The sequence below is a fragment of the Papaver somniferum genome, chromosome 3 (genome assembly GCF_003573695.1).
Source record: "Papaver somniferum cultivar HN1 chromosome 3, ASM357369v1, whole genome shotgun sequence".
Taxonomy (NCBI): domain Eukaryota; kingdom Viridiplantae; phylum Streptophyta; class Magnoliopsida; order Ranunculales; family Papaveraceae; genus Papaver; species Papaver somniferum.
The window spans coordinates 145,333,442-145,349,594 of NC_039360.1; the positions used below are offsets into that span (position 1 = coordinate 145,333,442).

At 36.5% G+C, this 16,153-nt stretch overlaps 1 protein-coding gene across 2 annotated transcripts; it reads right to left on the bottom strand.

Annotated features, from left to right (window-relative positions):
- Positions 1–11,882: 11,882 nt before the first annotated feature.
- Positions 11,883–15,330, bottom strand: LOC113357617 (uncharacterized membrane protein At3g27390-like). 2 transcript variants are annotated; one of them, XM_026601058.1, is made up of 11 exons: positions 15,187–15,330; positions 15,006–15,106; positions 14,808–14,916; positions 14,491–14,686; positions 14,226–14,359; positions 13,579–13,867; positions 13,315–13,421; positions 13,018–13,159; positions 12,702–12,897; positions 12,358–12,607; positions 11,972–12,205 (listed from the first exon to the last, which is right to left on the bottom strand). In XM_026601058.1, exons 2-11 carry the CDS (start codon positions 15,100–15,102, stop codon positions 12,064–12,066), a joined length of 1,662 nt encoding a protein of 553 aa, XP_026456843.1. In that variant the 5' UTR covers positions 15,103–15,106; positions 15,187–15,330; the 3' UTR covers positions 11,972–12,063. The 2 variants fall into 2 exon arrangements, with proteins under 2 accessions (XP_026456844.1, XP_026456843.1); XM_026601059.1 differs by having other exon boundaries at positions 11,883–12,205; positions 15,006–15,289.
- Between the last annotated feature and the right edge of the window lie 823 nt (positions 15,331–16,153).

Genomic DNA, 16,153 nt, shown 5'->3' on the forward strand with positions numbered 1-16,153 from the left:
TTCTCTATAATTTTATCCTACTGAATATTTTCCAATTATAACTCGAACCTATCTAGAAAGTCTCATAAACATTGACACTCGTGACTTATAACACGTGGTATCTGCTGCGACGACTAACTTTCTAACGCTGATAACTAGTTCTCTACTCAACCGATTTGGACAATCTTTATATCTGCATAATCACCACCCGACATACTAAAAAATACGTTTATAGATCTATATCCAGTTATTAATCTATGGTACCTATAAAAGTCTCTAGATATAAGCCAGTTAACAAAATACCATGCACATAAAATTATGATTATCATTTATTTATTTATTTTGTTCGGTAACGATTAATTTTATGTAGAATTGTTAGTATAAAGTACAAACCCCAAACATATGCTTCTAAGAAAGAAGCCCAACAAAGGAAAGACCTGGCCTAATGTAATAAGTACAAGGCCCAAACAATGTTAACTCACATTACACAATTGTGAGAGCCCAACATAGAAAACCCTCTTCAGGACAAATGAATTGCCCAAAATTACATAGAAACCCTAGCCCTAAAAGAGCTTATCACATAGAAACCTAGCCCTAAAAGATCTATAGAAAAGTCTTCCAGCAACCTGAATCCTAACTCCTCCTCCGCCGCCATTATTTCCAGATCCACCATCATCTAAGAATCCACTACAGAAGCTATTAACGTCCACAACCAAGCCACCATAACGAAATCCGTCGACACTGATTTCGTCAACCTAAACAAGTACCTAGGGTTGATGAAATCAGTGATTTCGATTTGATGTTGATTGAAACAAGAAGAAGAAAAGGGAGCAGATACCCAAATTGTATGAAAATCATGATTATCATACTATTCATAAACTGAAAAACTTGATTGTTTTTAATCTAATCTTGTTTCTAACACATACCCAAATCATTATACATATACAAATCATTACAAATGGTTACATTGATTGGTTTACTAACTTCCATCATCTCCATCCTCTTAAAAATTAATTCATCATCCTTATGATCAAGAACACCGTTAACATATATAAATCCTTCCAAGCTCATCTCCCAAAAACCATAACCTATTTTCTACTGACCTCTATAATAATTACTCATCCTCACCCTATTCATATATAAACTCTCCCCCATCAATATCTAGAACTCAAGTTTCTCCATAACAAATTCTTAAACTCTTTTCTTTTTCTCTTCTTGTCCTTCCTTCTCAAACTAATTCTTCCTTTTAAAACAAACAAAACAAACTCTCTCTATGACTAATATCCCTACTTCATCAATAGTTCCTACTTACTTTCAAATGAGATGAGTTTCACACAAAAAATACCTATTCCTTTAACTAATCGTAATTAGATGACTAATCTTAGCCTAAACCTGATTAGCTATTAGTAATTAGGTCTAAATTAATTAATAAGTTTCTACTATTACCAACCACTCAAAAATAGTAAGGGACACACCTTTACTAAAGGAAGGTCCGGTCAAACTTACTTTGACTTCGTGGTCAACGATGTACCGCAGTCAATGGTCATGGTCAACTCCGGTAGACTAATTTTTGTTCCATCTTCCGAGTCTGGTTTCTTCTCTGAGTAGTCCATTTCGCATAACTTTTCGAGATCTATCTAATGGTACTAATTTTTTATTCAAATTATTACTTGATTAATTTCTATTAAATTTATTGTTCATAATTAATCAATTACGTCATTATCGGCTAAATCGTCTCTTGACCGGTCTAATATCGTTGACGTGCTTGCGCGTCTCTAAAATTTCCTTTTTGAAGAAAAATTACTCGTTGACGAGTCCACTCCGCACAGTCCATAGAGTTATCTCGGAACTTTCTCTGATACCAACTGTGACGGACCAGAGAATTACGCCTGGCGCGCCTGGGCGCGCATACCATAACTTCCTCGATGCGCCATGATGATGTTACAGTCCGGGCCTTAAAGATAGGCAAATGCACGTCCATTTTCCCATGCATGCATGCTCCGTAAGCATGATGCATCTAACTTAGCTTCCACAACGTTCCAAACTTACCCTTGTCCGCAAAAGGGTATAAGGCCATAAGGCCAAGGCCAATACATAGTTGCATGCATCACTGGCATTGCCTCAGCGTAGGGAGTTCATCACTGAATTTCTTATCTAGTTGAGTAACCGTCAAACTGCCGAGTCTTGTCCAGGCATAAGGCATAAGCCTTGGACTTAGGCATAGGCCGCTCCAATCCTATTGCCATTTCCTTACTACGCTTACTAACTCTTTGCAGCTTGATAGGAAGTATGAACATCCACTTGCTGGCATGCAACTAAGCCTCATCAAGCTTGGATTCAATCATCTCTTGCATCGAGCTACCGAACTTAGATGATATGAGGGGCCAACGTGCTAGACCGGAAATGTTGCAACTCATTGCGGCTGCCTACGTACCCTTCCCTACTCTAAAGGGATCAAGCACTGAATGAAGTTCATCACGAAGGGACAGAAACTTAAGATAACTCATTTGCAAGGCTTTGACCTAACAAAAATGGTAATGGCCTAGTTCGTATTGGCCGTTCCGTCAACATGCACAAAGGTTGCGCATTATCGGGTCCGCGGCATGACATAGTGATGCCTAAGCATCAAATTCCCTCTTCGCAAGGCTATGCAGCTATGAACGAGGCTTACACATTATTTATACTCTTTCGTCTAAGCTATGAAGATTACTTGGTGCATAGTCCGCATATGCCCCTTCAACCGACTACTCCTCCCTATATATGTTAACTTGCAATTTTTACAACTTTCGAAAAGGGAGAGGATGGACATTCACCAACTGCCACTTTTGAGGTGCTTGCTTCACTATTCATGTACAATGATTGCGCACTATGATGGCGTGCAATGATTGTGCATAATGATTGCTTACAATTATTACGCGACATTCTCTAATCCAACCCGCACTGGCATATTGCACAATGATTGTGCAATATTCACTCAGTCAGCCTGCTCCGTCCTGATGCACAATGATTGTGCGAAATTGGCTCTAGACCAATCGTCCGCATGATACGCAATGATTACGTTGCAAAACTCAAGGCCATCTACCCAACTGGTCTAATGCATCATGATGATGCAACATTGGCTATGGGACAATGTTCCTCTTTACGCGACAGAAACTTGAGATGAATCATCATTTCATGCCATGTCGCATCTTTTAGCATTCACCATGCTAAAAAAACTGGGTGTTACACTTTGTATATACGACATCGACATAGTCTATTGTATTTAGTTACTTGATTATGTGTATTATATAGGTGTGATTTCATCCTAGGAAACTATGTATTATTACATTATTTTAAGGAAGTAGATGTATGAACTTGTTTCATAATCGATAGGGAAATCATGATGTGTTCATCGATTCTTCATTGAATATTTTGATTGATCAATACAAGATGACTAGGTAGAACCAATCTTAACTTTGGTTTAGAGATGAGGTATAACCGGTCATAACCTATGATATGTCGTTAGTTGTAATCAGCCACAAGCTACTTTGGAAATCAAGGTGTAACCAATCACAAGTTATATTGGAATGCAAGTTGTAAATGGTCACAAGTTACTTTGGAATCCAAGATATAACCGGTCACAAGATGAATTGGGAAGTTAGTTGTAATCAGTCACAAGCTACCTTCGATAAGCAAGGTGTAAGCGGTCACAAGCTACTCGGGGAAGCAAGGTGTAACCGGTCACAAGCTACTTTGTGGAGTAAGGTATAACTGATTACTATCTATCTTGGGATTCATGTTATAACCGGTCACAACATATTTTGGAGTGATGGTATAATTGGTTCCATGAGAAAAACCAACTATCCATGGTTCACATATCTCTTCATGATGTGTGTGAATTAGGGTTTAGGGTTTGCCAAGATGAGAAGCTTCTAGATGTAGACATTATTTGAACATGTGCACAACTCATATTATTAATTTTTCAAATATATTCCTTGATACTCAAGGTGATCCCAAACCGAAATGATTAAGGAGAATTTAATTATGATCTTTGATTTTATATGATTTCATTTTCATCAATAAAAGCATATACTCTAGAAAAGGGTTATTAGTTAATGTGCTAGACTAATAACAAAATTTTGTATGAGAGATTTCGAAAATATGGTTCAAAATTAATTGGGAATTGGAAAACCGAATTGCACTTATTGCATATCTTGAAAATACTTTTGGTTTTGGAATTTCCTTGTTGTTCAAACAACCTTGGTCTATAAATAGTTGAGTTTCCATTTCTTGCAAACCATCCTAAGAGCCAGGAAAACTTCAATCATAGAGTTTCTGGTGCAGCCATCTATTAGGAGAGTAAAGTACCCTAATTAGGCAAAATCTCTTATGACCGCTCCTTTAAGACTTCTGTGGGATCAAGAAGCTCTACGAGTACCGTTGGTGGGAAACTAGATAATTGCATTGTTATTTTATTTTTCGATTATTGATTTGATTGGCTAACGGTTGTTGTAACTTTGATTGCACCTAGTTATTCTTGAGAGCCTTCTCTTCTGACATAAGGGTCACTCAAACTAGATCAAAGTATCGACGGTATATTTAGAACCATATGCGGAGCTAAAGACATCTTGTGATAATCCATTGTTAACGGACTCCGTTCTGTGTGCGATTGATCACAAGAGGATTCAAGTTTGTGTTGTGCAGGTTTAAAGAAGGCGACTGAAGATTTAAAGACGAAGAAGATTTTCTTATTAGTTTTTGTATCTTTATAAAATCTTGTACACACATTTTGATTGGCTGGGATCCGTCCTAAATTAGATTTATCTAATCATAAAGTCGAACAGATCGGCAACTATCATTTGGTGGAATTTTTCAGTGCACGAATCTGATAGTTGTAAATCTGAATCTAAGTTACTGATTTGGATTGATCTAAACCGACAAAGGAGTTTATTAGATTAAAAAGAAGAGCCTTTGTCAAACTGATTATCTTATCACTAAGATTGAATAGAGTTGTTACCAAATAGATATTCATCCTTTACTATTTGGAATACGAACCAAAGGAGTTGTGATTCACGTGCGTGACTCTCGAATTCGAAGGCGCGGGGATACTGACGAAACTAAGTAGCTAGGGGTAGTTTTCTTGGTTTCAAATATACGAAGTTGGAATCATATTTTTTATAGCGGCTTAATTCTGAGAGTATTCAAAACTGGAATAGGTCCTGAGGTTTTTCTGCATTTGCGGTTTCCTCGTTAATAAAATCTTTTTGTGCCATTTACGTTATTATTCCGCATTATAATTGTTTTATTATAATAAAGTAAATTGCACTTGTACGTTAATTCGAATTACTTGACTTTGATCCTAATAGTGAATCGGTTTTTACCATAACTATTTTCAAGTAAATATGTTGTTGTTGTATTATCCCGACCTCGTCCATAGACAATCACACAAGGTATAGGACTTAAGTTGTTTTGTCTCGACACTTTCCATAGACGATCACCGGACTTATAGATTGAAAAGTAAAAGATTGTGGTATATTTGGGTACCCTCATCTAATCAAAAAGTAATTAAAACCACATTAGGATTAAACTTTGATATCTAAGTTCAAACACGGATTGACCCCGTCCAGCCAACTTGGTCGGCCAATATGACCGACATTTTACCTTCCATGGAGGACCAACCACGTCTCTCAGACTTGGGATGTTACCCCTCTATTGTCCTGACCAATCAGATCACTTAGAGATTGAAGGATGAACTCACAATGACCGGCCAAAGTTAGACGGACAAACTGATGTAAGCATGTGAAAGGCACATGCGACTATCTAAGAAATTTGCATGTGAGAAACGTTGAATGCATCAGGCTAAGGCTCTACAACAATTAATGGCTAGACCTGAACTCTGCGACAGGGCTCCTAATTCAATTTTTTTGTTTCTGAGTCAATCTACTCAATATTTATTGACCCGAAGCTCTCTTTTATTTGTATTTATTTTTCTTGTGAACCAGATTCATTTAATTATTAACTATGATTATATATGGCTGAATCTTCCTCTTTCTAAGCCTGGATTTTTGCATTCTATCTTATGATGACCTTTTCATATACTTTTCATGCTTATTGTGGTCCAATCCGTTCCTATTGAGTTCAGAAACCTGGTTCCGGAAAAACAACAATTCCTACTAGTTCTGTCTTGAAGCAAGGGGAAGCGACTGGCCCAAAGCAACAAGGAACAGAGAGGTATGGATGACCCTAAACATCTCTTCCTATTCCGGCCTCTCAAATAAAATAAAATACGATAACCCATAGCCCCTTTTTTATGACGGTGACACAAATATAGATTCGAACGAAGATTAGTCTATAAAAATTCTTTTTTATTTGGATATTGTATGTAATGAAAATGTGAATAAAGTATTCTGAAAATAAAGAAAAAATTAAGATACCCAGCTTTTCTCCAGTAATCCTATATGGGATTCACTCCTGGAGAACTCACAAGATAACTTTATGGTAGATTCCAATTATTCCTTCCCTACTAAAATAGATCAGACAAACCCTATATCTTCTAGCTCGAATAATTATTGTTACAAAGAATAAAATAAACCATGCAACAATTTATTCTTTGCAATATGTATTTCAGTTTCATTTATAGCAGTTGCCACATATATAAGTATTGCAAACATTGTTACAATGCGCAAGAATAAAGCATACAACGCTTTAGCGACTGTAACACTTGATAAAAATTTCAAAAACGGTTGCAACATTCATATTTAAAGCAAACCACGCTTTTCAAGTGTCGCCATAATCATCAACGACTTCCTTTTAGTTTCAAATTCATGACATTGATGCATGCGGCCTATTCCAACATTTCATCTCACATGGCCTAGTCATCAAAGGATGCCACATATTGGTGTTAGTCGATTAATGCATGGGATTCATATTATCAGTCATATTTCTATAAAATTGACTTGTCATTTGTGACTCTTCACACATGCAGCTCACATGTATGAAGAAAATCAGTGTTTGACTTACTAAACACTCATGTGTGACGTCACTCGTTAATATATGCATGTCAACATTGATTGATGCCTGTGAACTCTCACATTCTATCAGAGAGTCTTAGATGCTCAATTAAAAGCCTAATTAGATAAATATATATATATATATATATATATATATATATATATATATATATATATATATATATATATATATTCATTTTAGTCTGTCTGTTCCATACAAGCCTCACCAGTTATATCAGACTCATCAACATTTGTCAACCTCTTCAAGACATGCATGATAAGTCATCAGCCGTCCTAACTATACAAGATATCTTTGACTTCATATTAAGTTAGTGCTCTCTACTAAAATTACACGAGACATCAATAATATCACAAATGGGGGATATTCACTTTATTGGTCTAGTGTCATTTCTTTCTCTGCTTCCCTCCCTAAGACCAACCCTTCTCCTTTGTTTGTGACCGAAACAAGACTGGAACAACCATTTTTTGGTTTAGATCATCCTTGCACATATTGATCTCTCGAATCTAAGTTTTTCTGTATAATACATTTTGTTTACGGTTCAGACTTATTTCTCTTCAACCTACCCCATTTTACCAATTTAACCAGAATCAATTTTTACCCACATTGTGCAAAACTAGCACTAAAACATTCCAAATATAAGACATGACATGTCCACATGTTACCCACTAAGACATGACATGCATAAAAGTTGTAGACACATACTAAAGTGTTAATAAGTTGCAAAATGTGCCACATTGTGTAAAAAGATGCAAGTTGTGCTAAACTGTGTTAAAAGGTTGCAGCGTGTGCTGAAGTATTACAAACCTTGGAAAATATGTTCTTACACATTGCAACCACCTAACTCATATAAAACATGCGGGACTAATGTTTTAATATTCACAATGAAAAATAAGTATGGAGATAGTGATCTTGATCAAGCATGTAAAATACGACGAAAGTTTAAAATAAAACATGCGGGCGACCAAAAGACATATGCACTCCCTGATCGCTTATTTAGATGCAACACAAGGAAATCATCTTACGAGGCTAGTTACGATACAAAAAGAAAGACATGAACTAATGAACGCATACCTCGTCTCCACTACGTCAACCCTGCCATGCCTTTAATAAAAGTAAACCACGCAACGGTTTATTCGTTGCAATATGCATTTCAGTTTCATTTTATAGCAGATGCCACATAAATAAGAGTTGCAAACGTTGTTACAATGCGCAAAAATAAAGCATACAATGTTTTAACGACTGTAACACCTAATAAACGTTGCAAAAACGGTTGCAACATTCATATTTAAAGCAAACCATGCTTTTCAAGCGTCGCCATAATCATTAAAGGCATCAATGACTTCCTTTTAAGTATTGAATTCATGACATTGATGCATGCGGCCTACTCCGATATTTCATCTCACATGATGTCATGAACAGATTCACAGAAACAACTACTTTCAGTAACCTACTCTCCTAACTCAAGGAAGAGCCTGATAATCTCTTGATTATTTTCAACATATCTGTTCTTGCAAGACTCTGGCCAATAAATAGGCGCAATAATACTCAATCACCCATTGGGTGGTAATAATTTCTTAGGTGTCCTAATAAAGGAAGTAAACTAATTGGATCAGATACCCCAAGTGGGCTACAAAGAGTAACATGACCATAACAAACTTTAGCTAAATATAAATTCTCTAGTTACATGACACATGACCTAGTCATAAAAGGATGCCACACATAGGTGTTAGCCAATTATTGCATGGAATTCATATTATCAATCATATTTCTATAAAATTTTCTTGTCATTTGTGACTTTTCATACATGTCGTTCACATTGTCAACAAGAAGGGAAGATTTTGACCTACTCAACACCTCTGTGTGACATCACTTGTTAATAAATGCATGTCAACATTGATTGATGCCTGTGAACTCTCACACTCTGTCAGAGAGTCTCAAATGCTCGACAAAAGGCCTAACTAAATGAATATATATATATATATATATTATTTTTTTAATATGTCATACGATCCTCACCAGTCTTATCAGACTCATCAACACCTGACAACCTCTTCTAGACAGGCATGATAAGTCATCAGTCTTCCTAGCTACACAAGTCATCTTTGACTTCATATTGAGTTAGCGCTCTCTAATAAAATTACACAAAACATCAATAATGTCACAAATGGGGGATATTTACTAGGGTATTGGTCTGGTGGTCATTTCTTCCTCTGCTTACCTCCCTAAGATCAACCCTTCTCCTTCATTTGTGACCGAAACAAGATTGGAGCCGCCATTTGTTGGTTTAGGCCAGCCTTGAACAGATTGATCTCTCGAATCTAAGTTCTTCTATACAATACATTTTGATTAGGGTTTAGACATGTTTCTCTTCAATCTACCCCCTCATTTTACAGAGGGTTAGTCAATTGAGTTTTTTGGTGAATTTTAGAGACATTCCAAATCTCATGTTAGTCGATTGGGAGTCTTTGTAAATCTTCGAAAGTTCTGTTATTGCATAGTGACTTTCTGAAAGTCTTTAGAATTCTCTGTTATTGGATTTGGATTTTCAAATCAATGATTTAAAGTTATGGGAGACTTTCAGAGACTTTTAAATGAAAATATACCATAAAAGGCTAAACAAAGTCTCTTCAAAATAGGTGATATTTGGAGAGACTTTTGGATATTTACAAAAATAAAACAAATAAACAATAAGAAAATAATAATAAACCAAATAAGCTATAATAAAGTCCATGTATACTTAAATAATAATAAATATTATCTTCCAAACACTCCACATTATGCAAGATCTCAACCCATGCATTACTTTCGTGTTCAATTTGGTTTAATTTTTCGGTTGACAAAATAGTCACAATTTCTATTAGGCGCATGTAAATTTATAATTTTTCATTAATTATGAAGATGGTGTGTGCTCTTGTGTGCAATAAACCTAATGGATATTTTTGGTGATCATGCATTCCATTGTGCTAAAGATGTGGGTCTCAAGTTTCGCCATGACCTGGTTCGGGATGTGATTGCGGATATTTGCTACAAAGCGGGGGTGCCTGCATGTAAAGAGGTTTCTTTGGGTCTTTTGTCGGAGAGTAACAAAGGACTTATGTCCAGCAGACATCCTCGTACTTAACTGGGAAAATGGTCAAGATGTTTGCATGGATGTCACAGGTGTCTCGCCCTTTACAGGTGAGGGGGTTCGTTCTTTCGTCCCAGGTCAAGCCATTTCGAAGGCTATTACGCGTAAACGTTCTAAATACTTGAATGAATGTACTTCAAACAGGTATGGTTTGGGCGTTTTAGCTTTCACCACCTTGGGGGAGCTTGGTGAGGAAATGATTTGTTTTTTTAAGCGTTTAAAGAACTGTTTAGTTAGTAATGATGCTGGTAGTGGCTTAGGCAGTTTTAATTTTCATAGGTTAGAGAGTTGCTATTCAAAAAGGTGTTGGTGCCCAGCTTGTCGCTCAGTTACCAACCAAAGCTTTGTATGGTTCATGATTTGCTCTTCATTAATTATGACATTATCTTTTAATTATATTCTTCTTCTTTTTTTTTATATTAAATATATGAATTATTTATGATACATTAATTTTATAAAGTTTGAAAAAAAAAAACAAATTTCTTCTTATTTGTTGTATGGAAGGTAAAATTCTTATATATCTTTTGTCTGCATGACTCACTGAAATTTCTTAAAAATCACACAGAGAATCCCCAAAAATCAATAAACTTACAAAAGATCTCCCCAAATCTAATACAAAAAAAAAAAAAATTCTCTAGGTATCTCTAAAAATCCTAATTGACTAACCCCTTGTAAACATTGAACTATACGAAGTTCTAATGCATGACATTACAACTACATAAAATTGGCAACGTCTTGCATTGCTAATATTGGTGTGCCAATCGGACCCTATACAGATGCAACTTAGCTTGTGTAACACCAACATCATGAGAGGCTTGTTCTCATGACCCTTACAGATACGACCTTTTAGATGTGCATGTGGAACTTAGCTAGAAACCAGATCATAAACCTTCCCGTTTAATGCATTTGACATTTAAATGTGCACATTTTTTTGTGTGATCATGTGAGTTACATCCTTATAATTTGACAGTTTTTTAATGGAAACCCTAAAGTTGGGGTAAATTTAAAAATAATGGACAGATTATGAGAAATTAAAACTCAATTGGCCAAGGAGGAATAGCCTTCCCATTTAAATAAAAGCGGATGCAAAATGCAGTCATGAACCTTGGTAATGCTTCAAAACAAAACAAAAAAAATGAACCTTGGTAAAAAAAGCTTATGTGACAACTACTACTCCAGCTCATAATCACAGCATCTGCCTTTCTATATCACAAATTTTATCAATTGCCAACACCTACAAACTGGGTATAATATAACCTTTTTGATCCCGTATTGCCATTGGGTTTAAGGTATGTTCGGACGGGATTTTAATCCGCCCTGGTGGTGAGCATGCCACCTCAAACGACCATGAGTGCTGCGGCCATCATAACCCGTCGGCGTGGCCTGACCGCCTCAGCGTCCTTGGTGGGCCCAAGGAGAACACTCTTCGGCTCAACCTGCCGATTGATTAGATCGGCTTTCCCGTCTCACTACTTCGTATATCACGAGGTCCGTCTATTAGCAATAATCCGTCTCGTATTTAGACCAATTGCAATTGTTAGGTATATTCCACTTCCCCGATAACGCCCCTACCAAATACACCCCGCCTAACTGATGATGTCCAATCCGGAATAGCGGGCCCGGGCATGGCCAGCGGGCGGCTGTTCGAGTCGGACCGTCCATCATCAGTTGTCGGTTAGTCGTTTTCATTATCGGGGACAAGTTGATCCGCCAACAAGGGATTGAATGCCCTGAACCCTGAACCTACAAACTGGGTATCACTTGCAAGATTTGGTTAATGCATGATTAACCAAAATGCTTCTTTAGTTCTTTATAAGCGGTTGAGTTTCATCAGTAGTTTATGGACAATAATTGAAAACATTCACTTTTATTCGTTAGGTTTACATATGAAAAAATACCTCCAGATATAAATAAATCAAACAGACAAATTTGAATTGAAAAAGAAACTATACAGTTGATTCTATAAAGCTTTCACTTCCATACCCACTGAACTGTCGCTTTGCTTCTTGGTCCAATGTGTTTACCACCTCACAGAATCTGCGCCGGAATGTTGGCAGCCTTGAGAGTGTCAGGCAAAACCCATGTAACCTGATGAAATCACCAAAAACAGGAAAAGAGTGTTTAAGAAGAGAAAACCTAATTCAAGATGGTTAAAAAAAAAAGTAAGTAAAAATTATCCGAATGAGACAGAAGATCTCTTTCCCAACAGAATGACGATGAAAATTGATTGCTGCTTATACCTTCTTGTTATCCCCTCCAACTGAGCTCTTCTAATTTCATTATAGGGAGGAATTCCACCATTTTCCCATGCTTCCACTCTCTGTCTTTGAGTATCACCACAATATAGAGTTAACTTTGCCAAATATAGTTCTTCTGTTTTTTGTAAATGCAAACTCTTAATTTGTTCTTTCATTATACTCATTGGCTCAAATAACCAATCAAATACTCTTCCTTCGGGTCTATTAACATCTGTAACTTGGACATTATCACCTGAGATAACATAATAAAAACAGAGTGTAATAGCTAAGAAAAAAAAAAAATCTGGAGTGAAGTATTTGCAGTGAAAAGAAGTCATTTTACATACGCATGAGAAATCCATCAGAACCACTCTCGATGGAGTGAAGAAAGCAACGAAGAAATGCATATGCAGGAATCCCAATCGTAAGCGTCTTTTTGTTGGTAGAGTTTTTCCATTCCTTGAGGTCCATTATCCCAATAGCTCCATCTGTAAGGAGCTCTAACCCAGAAAACTCACAAGTCTCCAAGAAATTATCCCAAATCTGATGACAAATCAAAGGAGATCAAATGAGTTGCATATATTTTCCAAGAGAATCACATATATAAATCTACATGACAAAAAGTTCAAAGGATCAGCTTAATGATAGATCCACTAATCTTACCACGGCAGCTTTCAGTTCCTCCAATTTCATCGAGGCTGTTCTTAATGGAGGTTTTGCACCATGAACAGACTCAATCCTTTCGTGCAATTCCTTTACAGGAAGCAGAGGTAAACTTGCTTCAGTTGACTCCCTATACCTAAATCTGGCTGCCCATACGAACAAATCTTAATAAATCTGGAACTGGGGAAGCTTTCTCTATTGATTAATCATTATTCCATTCTATGCATACATGACATTAAAAGTAAAACAAACAAAAGAACGGGAACATTGGATGACACTATTTACAAAGTCACATACCTGGGGAAGCAAGATCCTTCTCGTAGGAAGAGGAAATCATTGGTGTACTCATCAAACAAGGACAAACAAGCAATGCTATACACTAATCCTTTCTTTGTTGAATTTTCCTACCCAAACAAATAGTACACCAAAAACTAAGCTTATGATTTTAAATCCATGAAAATATAGGCATCCAAACATAATCCTGATCATGTGTTGCAGCATCGCTTGGGAAAGAAAGACGAAGCAAGTAGTAAGTTCTGAATGAAGTTGATAGAATTGTACCTGATACGCAACAACAGCGGCATAACCTCCAAAACCGAAGCTTGAAATGATTCCGACTAAAACAGATAGTATAACAGTGAACGGCCACATCAAAATTAATAAACCAGCAAAGGGAACACAAACATCCTCCAAAAAAGGTCCCGCTCTTCCAATAAGATCTTCAACTAACCGATGCCATCCTTTAAACAACATGACGGGGGCTTTGTATATCACTATCAAACTAATCATAGGAACATCCACTATTAATCCGAAAATTGTTGCCAATATGCATCCTGGTATCTGCAAGACCCTAGAAAGGAAAGGGAACATAAGTTCCATACTTGAACCTGCCCGGGAATATCTTGCAATAACCGAAGCTACAGTTAAATAAACCAATAGAAAATACTGTCCTTTAAAACAATTTATCTTGCCAAGTGGAAGGGTGCAAATGCAATCTCATCAGTTTGTTATTCATATGAGGTTCTTCACTAAGATTTGGCTTACTCACAAACATAGTGTGCCAAGAATTCAGCAGCTTTAAATAATAACAAGGCTCAGTAATATTGATTGGTCAAAATTTGAAAAGGTCCGGCAAAGTTTATCCTTGTGAATAGCTTAAATAAAACTGAATTGCAAAGAGATAAAAAGTTATGTTAAAGAGAAAGTACTTGAGTTCTATCGGCTTCTCACAGTCTTTCACCTCGAGCAACTCATCCATCACTGAGAAGTAAGAATAATAGGAGAAATCTGCAAAGTCGCGTACGATGGTGCATGCACCCCAAAGAATACTACAAGTGCCATCCTAAAGTGAATGATTTAAAAAAAACAAAAAAAAAACATGTCAATTCCTTTTAGAATGAATACAATCACCTCTGACCTCTATCAAGGTTCAATGAGAAATCACATGACCAAAGGACAAGACAAGAATTTTACCGTGAAGCAGGCGACCAACTTATTAACATAGCCTTCTTGATTAGTAGCTCTAAATGTCTCCATAACAGGCCAAATGAAGGCATAAAAAACACCCATAATCACACTTCCTACTACACCCACAACTGCCCACAACGCTATTGGAATCGGCATTAATAGAATCAACAAGCATTTCATATACGGGCCGAATTTCTTTGACCTAATCCAATTCAGAAAATCAACAACAAATCATTACTTGAACTAATCAATCTTCTCAGTCTAATTTGAACTTACAAAAGCTGAATTTTAACAATACATACTAAATTTTCTGACGGACTTACTTGGCAATACAGTATGAAGTCCAAAATAAGTGCATCGGCAGTAGCCCAAAAATAATACATGTATCTCCAAATGCAATCACTAGAAATACAAATGGGCAAAATACAGCAACTACAAGCATACAAATTACACAAAATTAGTTTCTCATAAACAACAAATTCCATAGAGAGAAAATTGAAAACCCCATAGACTTAACATACCTTTAATGATCCCAAGAAGAAATAGGAACACAAAAACAGGGATGAATAACAAGGAGTAGAACAGATAACGGAGAAATCCAAGATGCCCGGTCTCCATTTTCCTGAAATAACAAAGAATGATAGCAAAAACCCTTATAAAACAAAATAACAGAGAATGAGAAGAAGAGGAAGATCAGCTAACCAAGATAATCTCTATAGTCTATTATTCATAATTATTCATTCATGAGAATAATGACTTCTTCAATTTTTGCAAGTCTGTCTGTAATTGGAGTGGGGTCGTCTATTTTACTATATAAATCCCAACCTGCTTGCAACAACCCACCAGTCACCACAATTTGTGTGAGATTAGATCCCGCCAACAAGTCAAGAGTCAATTCTGTTTCTCCAATCATAAATGGTCAACCCTAAAAGCTGGATCTTTCCGTGGATCTTTGTATACCAGATCAAAGGTTTGTGACTTTTTTTCTGTGAGTTTCGAGGTGGTGTATCAACGGTGATCAAGTATAGATGATGATTAACAACTGTCCACAAGCTTCGTTGGATTCTACCGGACAACATGTGATATTCTTTGGTCTCTACCGGGATAAGCGTACCCGACACGGATTGATTTTTTTCTTTTTTTTTTTTTTTTTGTATTTTTCTGGTTTTGAGTTTTGACACATTCCGCGGAACCTTACAAGCAAAACCATTTAATAAAAAGAAAACACAATGCCTATAATAAACTTTCCCATTCCTATCCTCCTCAAGAATATTGTTCATCTCGCTATCAAAACAATCAGTACCACGGTCTATATAGGAGAGCCCTGCCCAGAAAGCAGTCAATAGACATTAATAGAATCAGAGCAAATATGCAGTTTCCTGCACTTATTAACTTTAGCTAATTTAAGCTCTACCTCCATTCATTGCAGTTCATAAACCAAAACAGTGGCAGGGATAGATCCACCACAAGTTGTAGCAATAGTAATGCCCTGGTGATTTTTGATGATAGTGCCACTACCTCCAGATTCATCTTTTCGAGAGCCATCAGTGTTCACCATTACTTTATCTTCACCTGGAAACAACCAAGAACAAGATATCACCTTCACCTCCTTGTATAAGCAATCAATGCCCCAACCTTCCATAAACTTCTAATATAAGGTTTATCTACA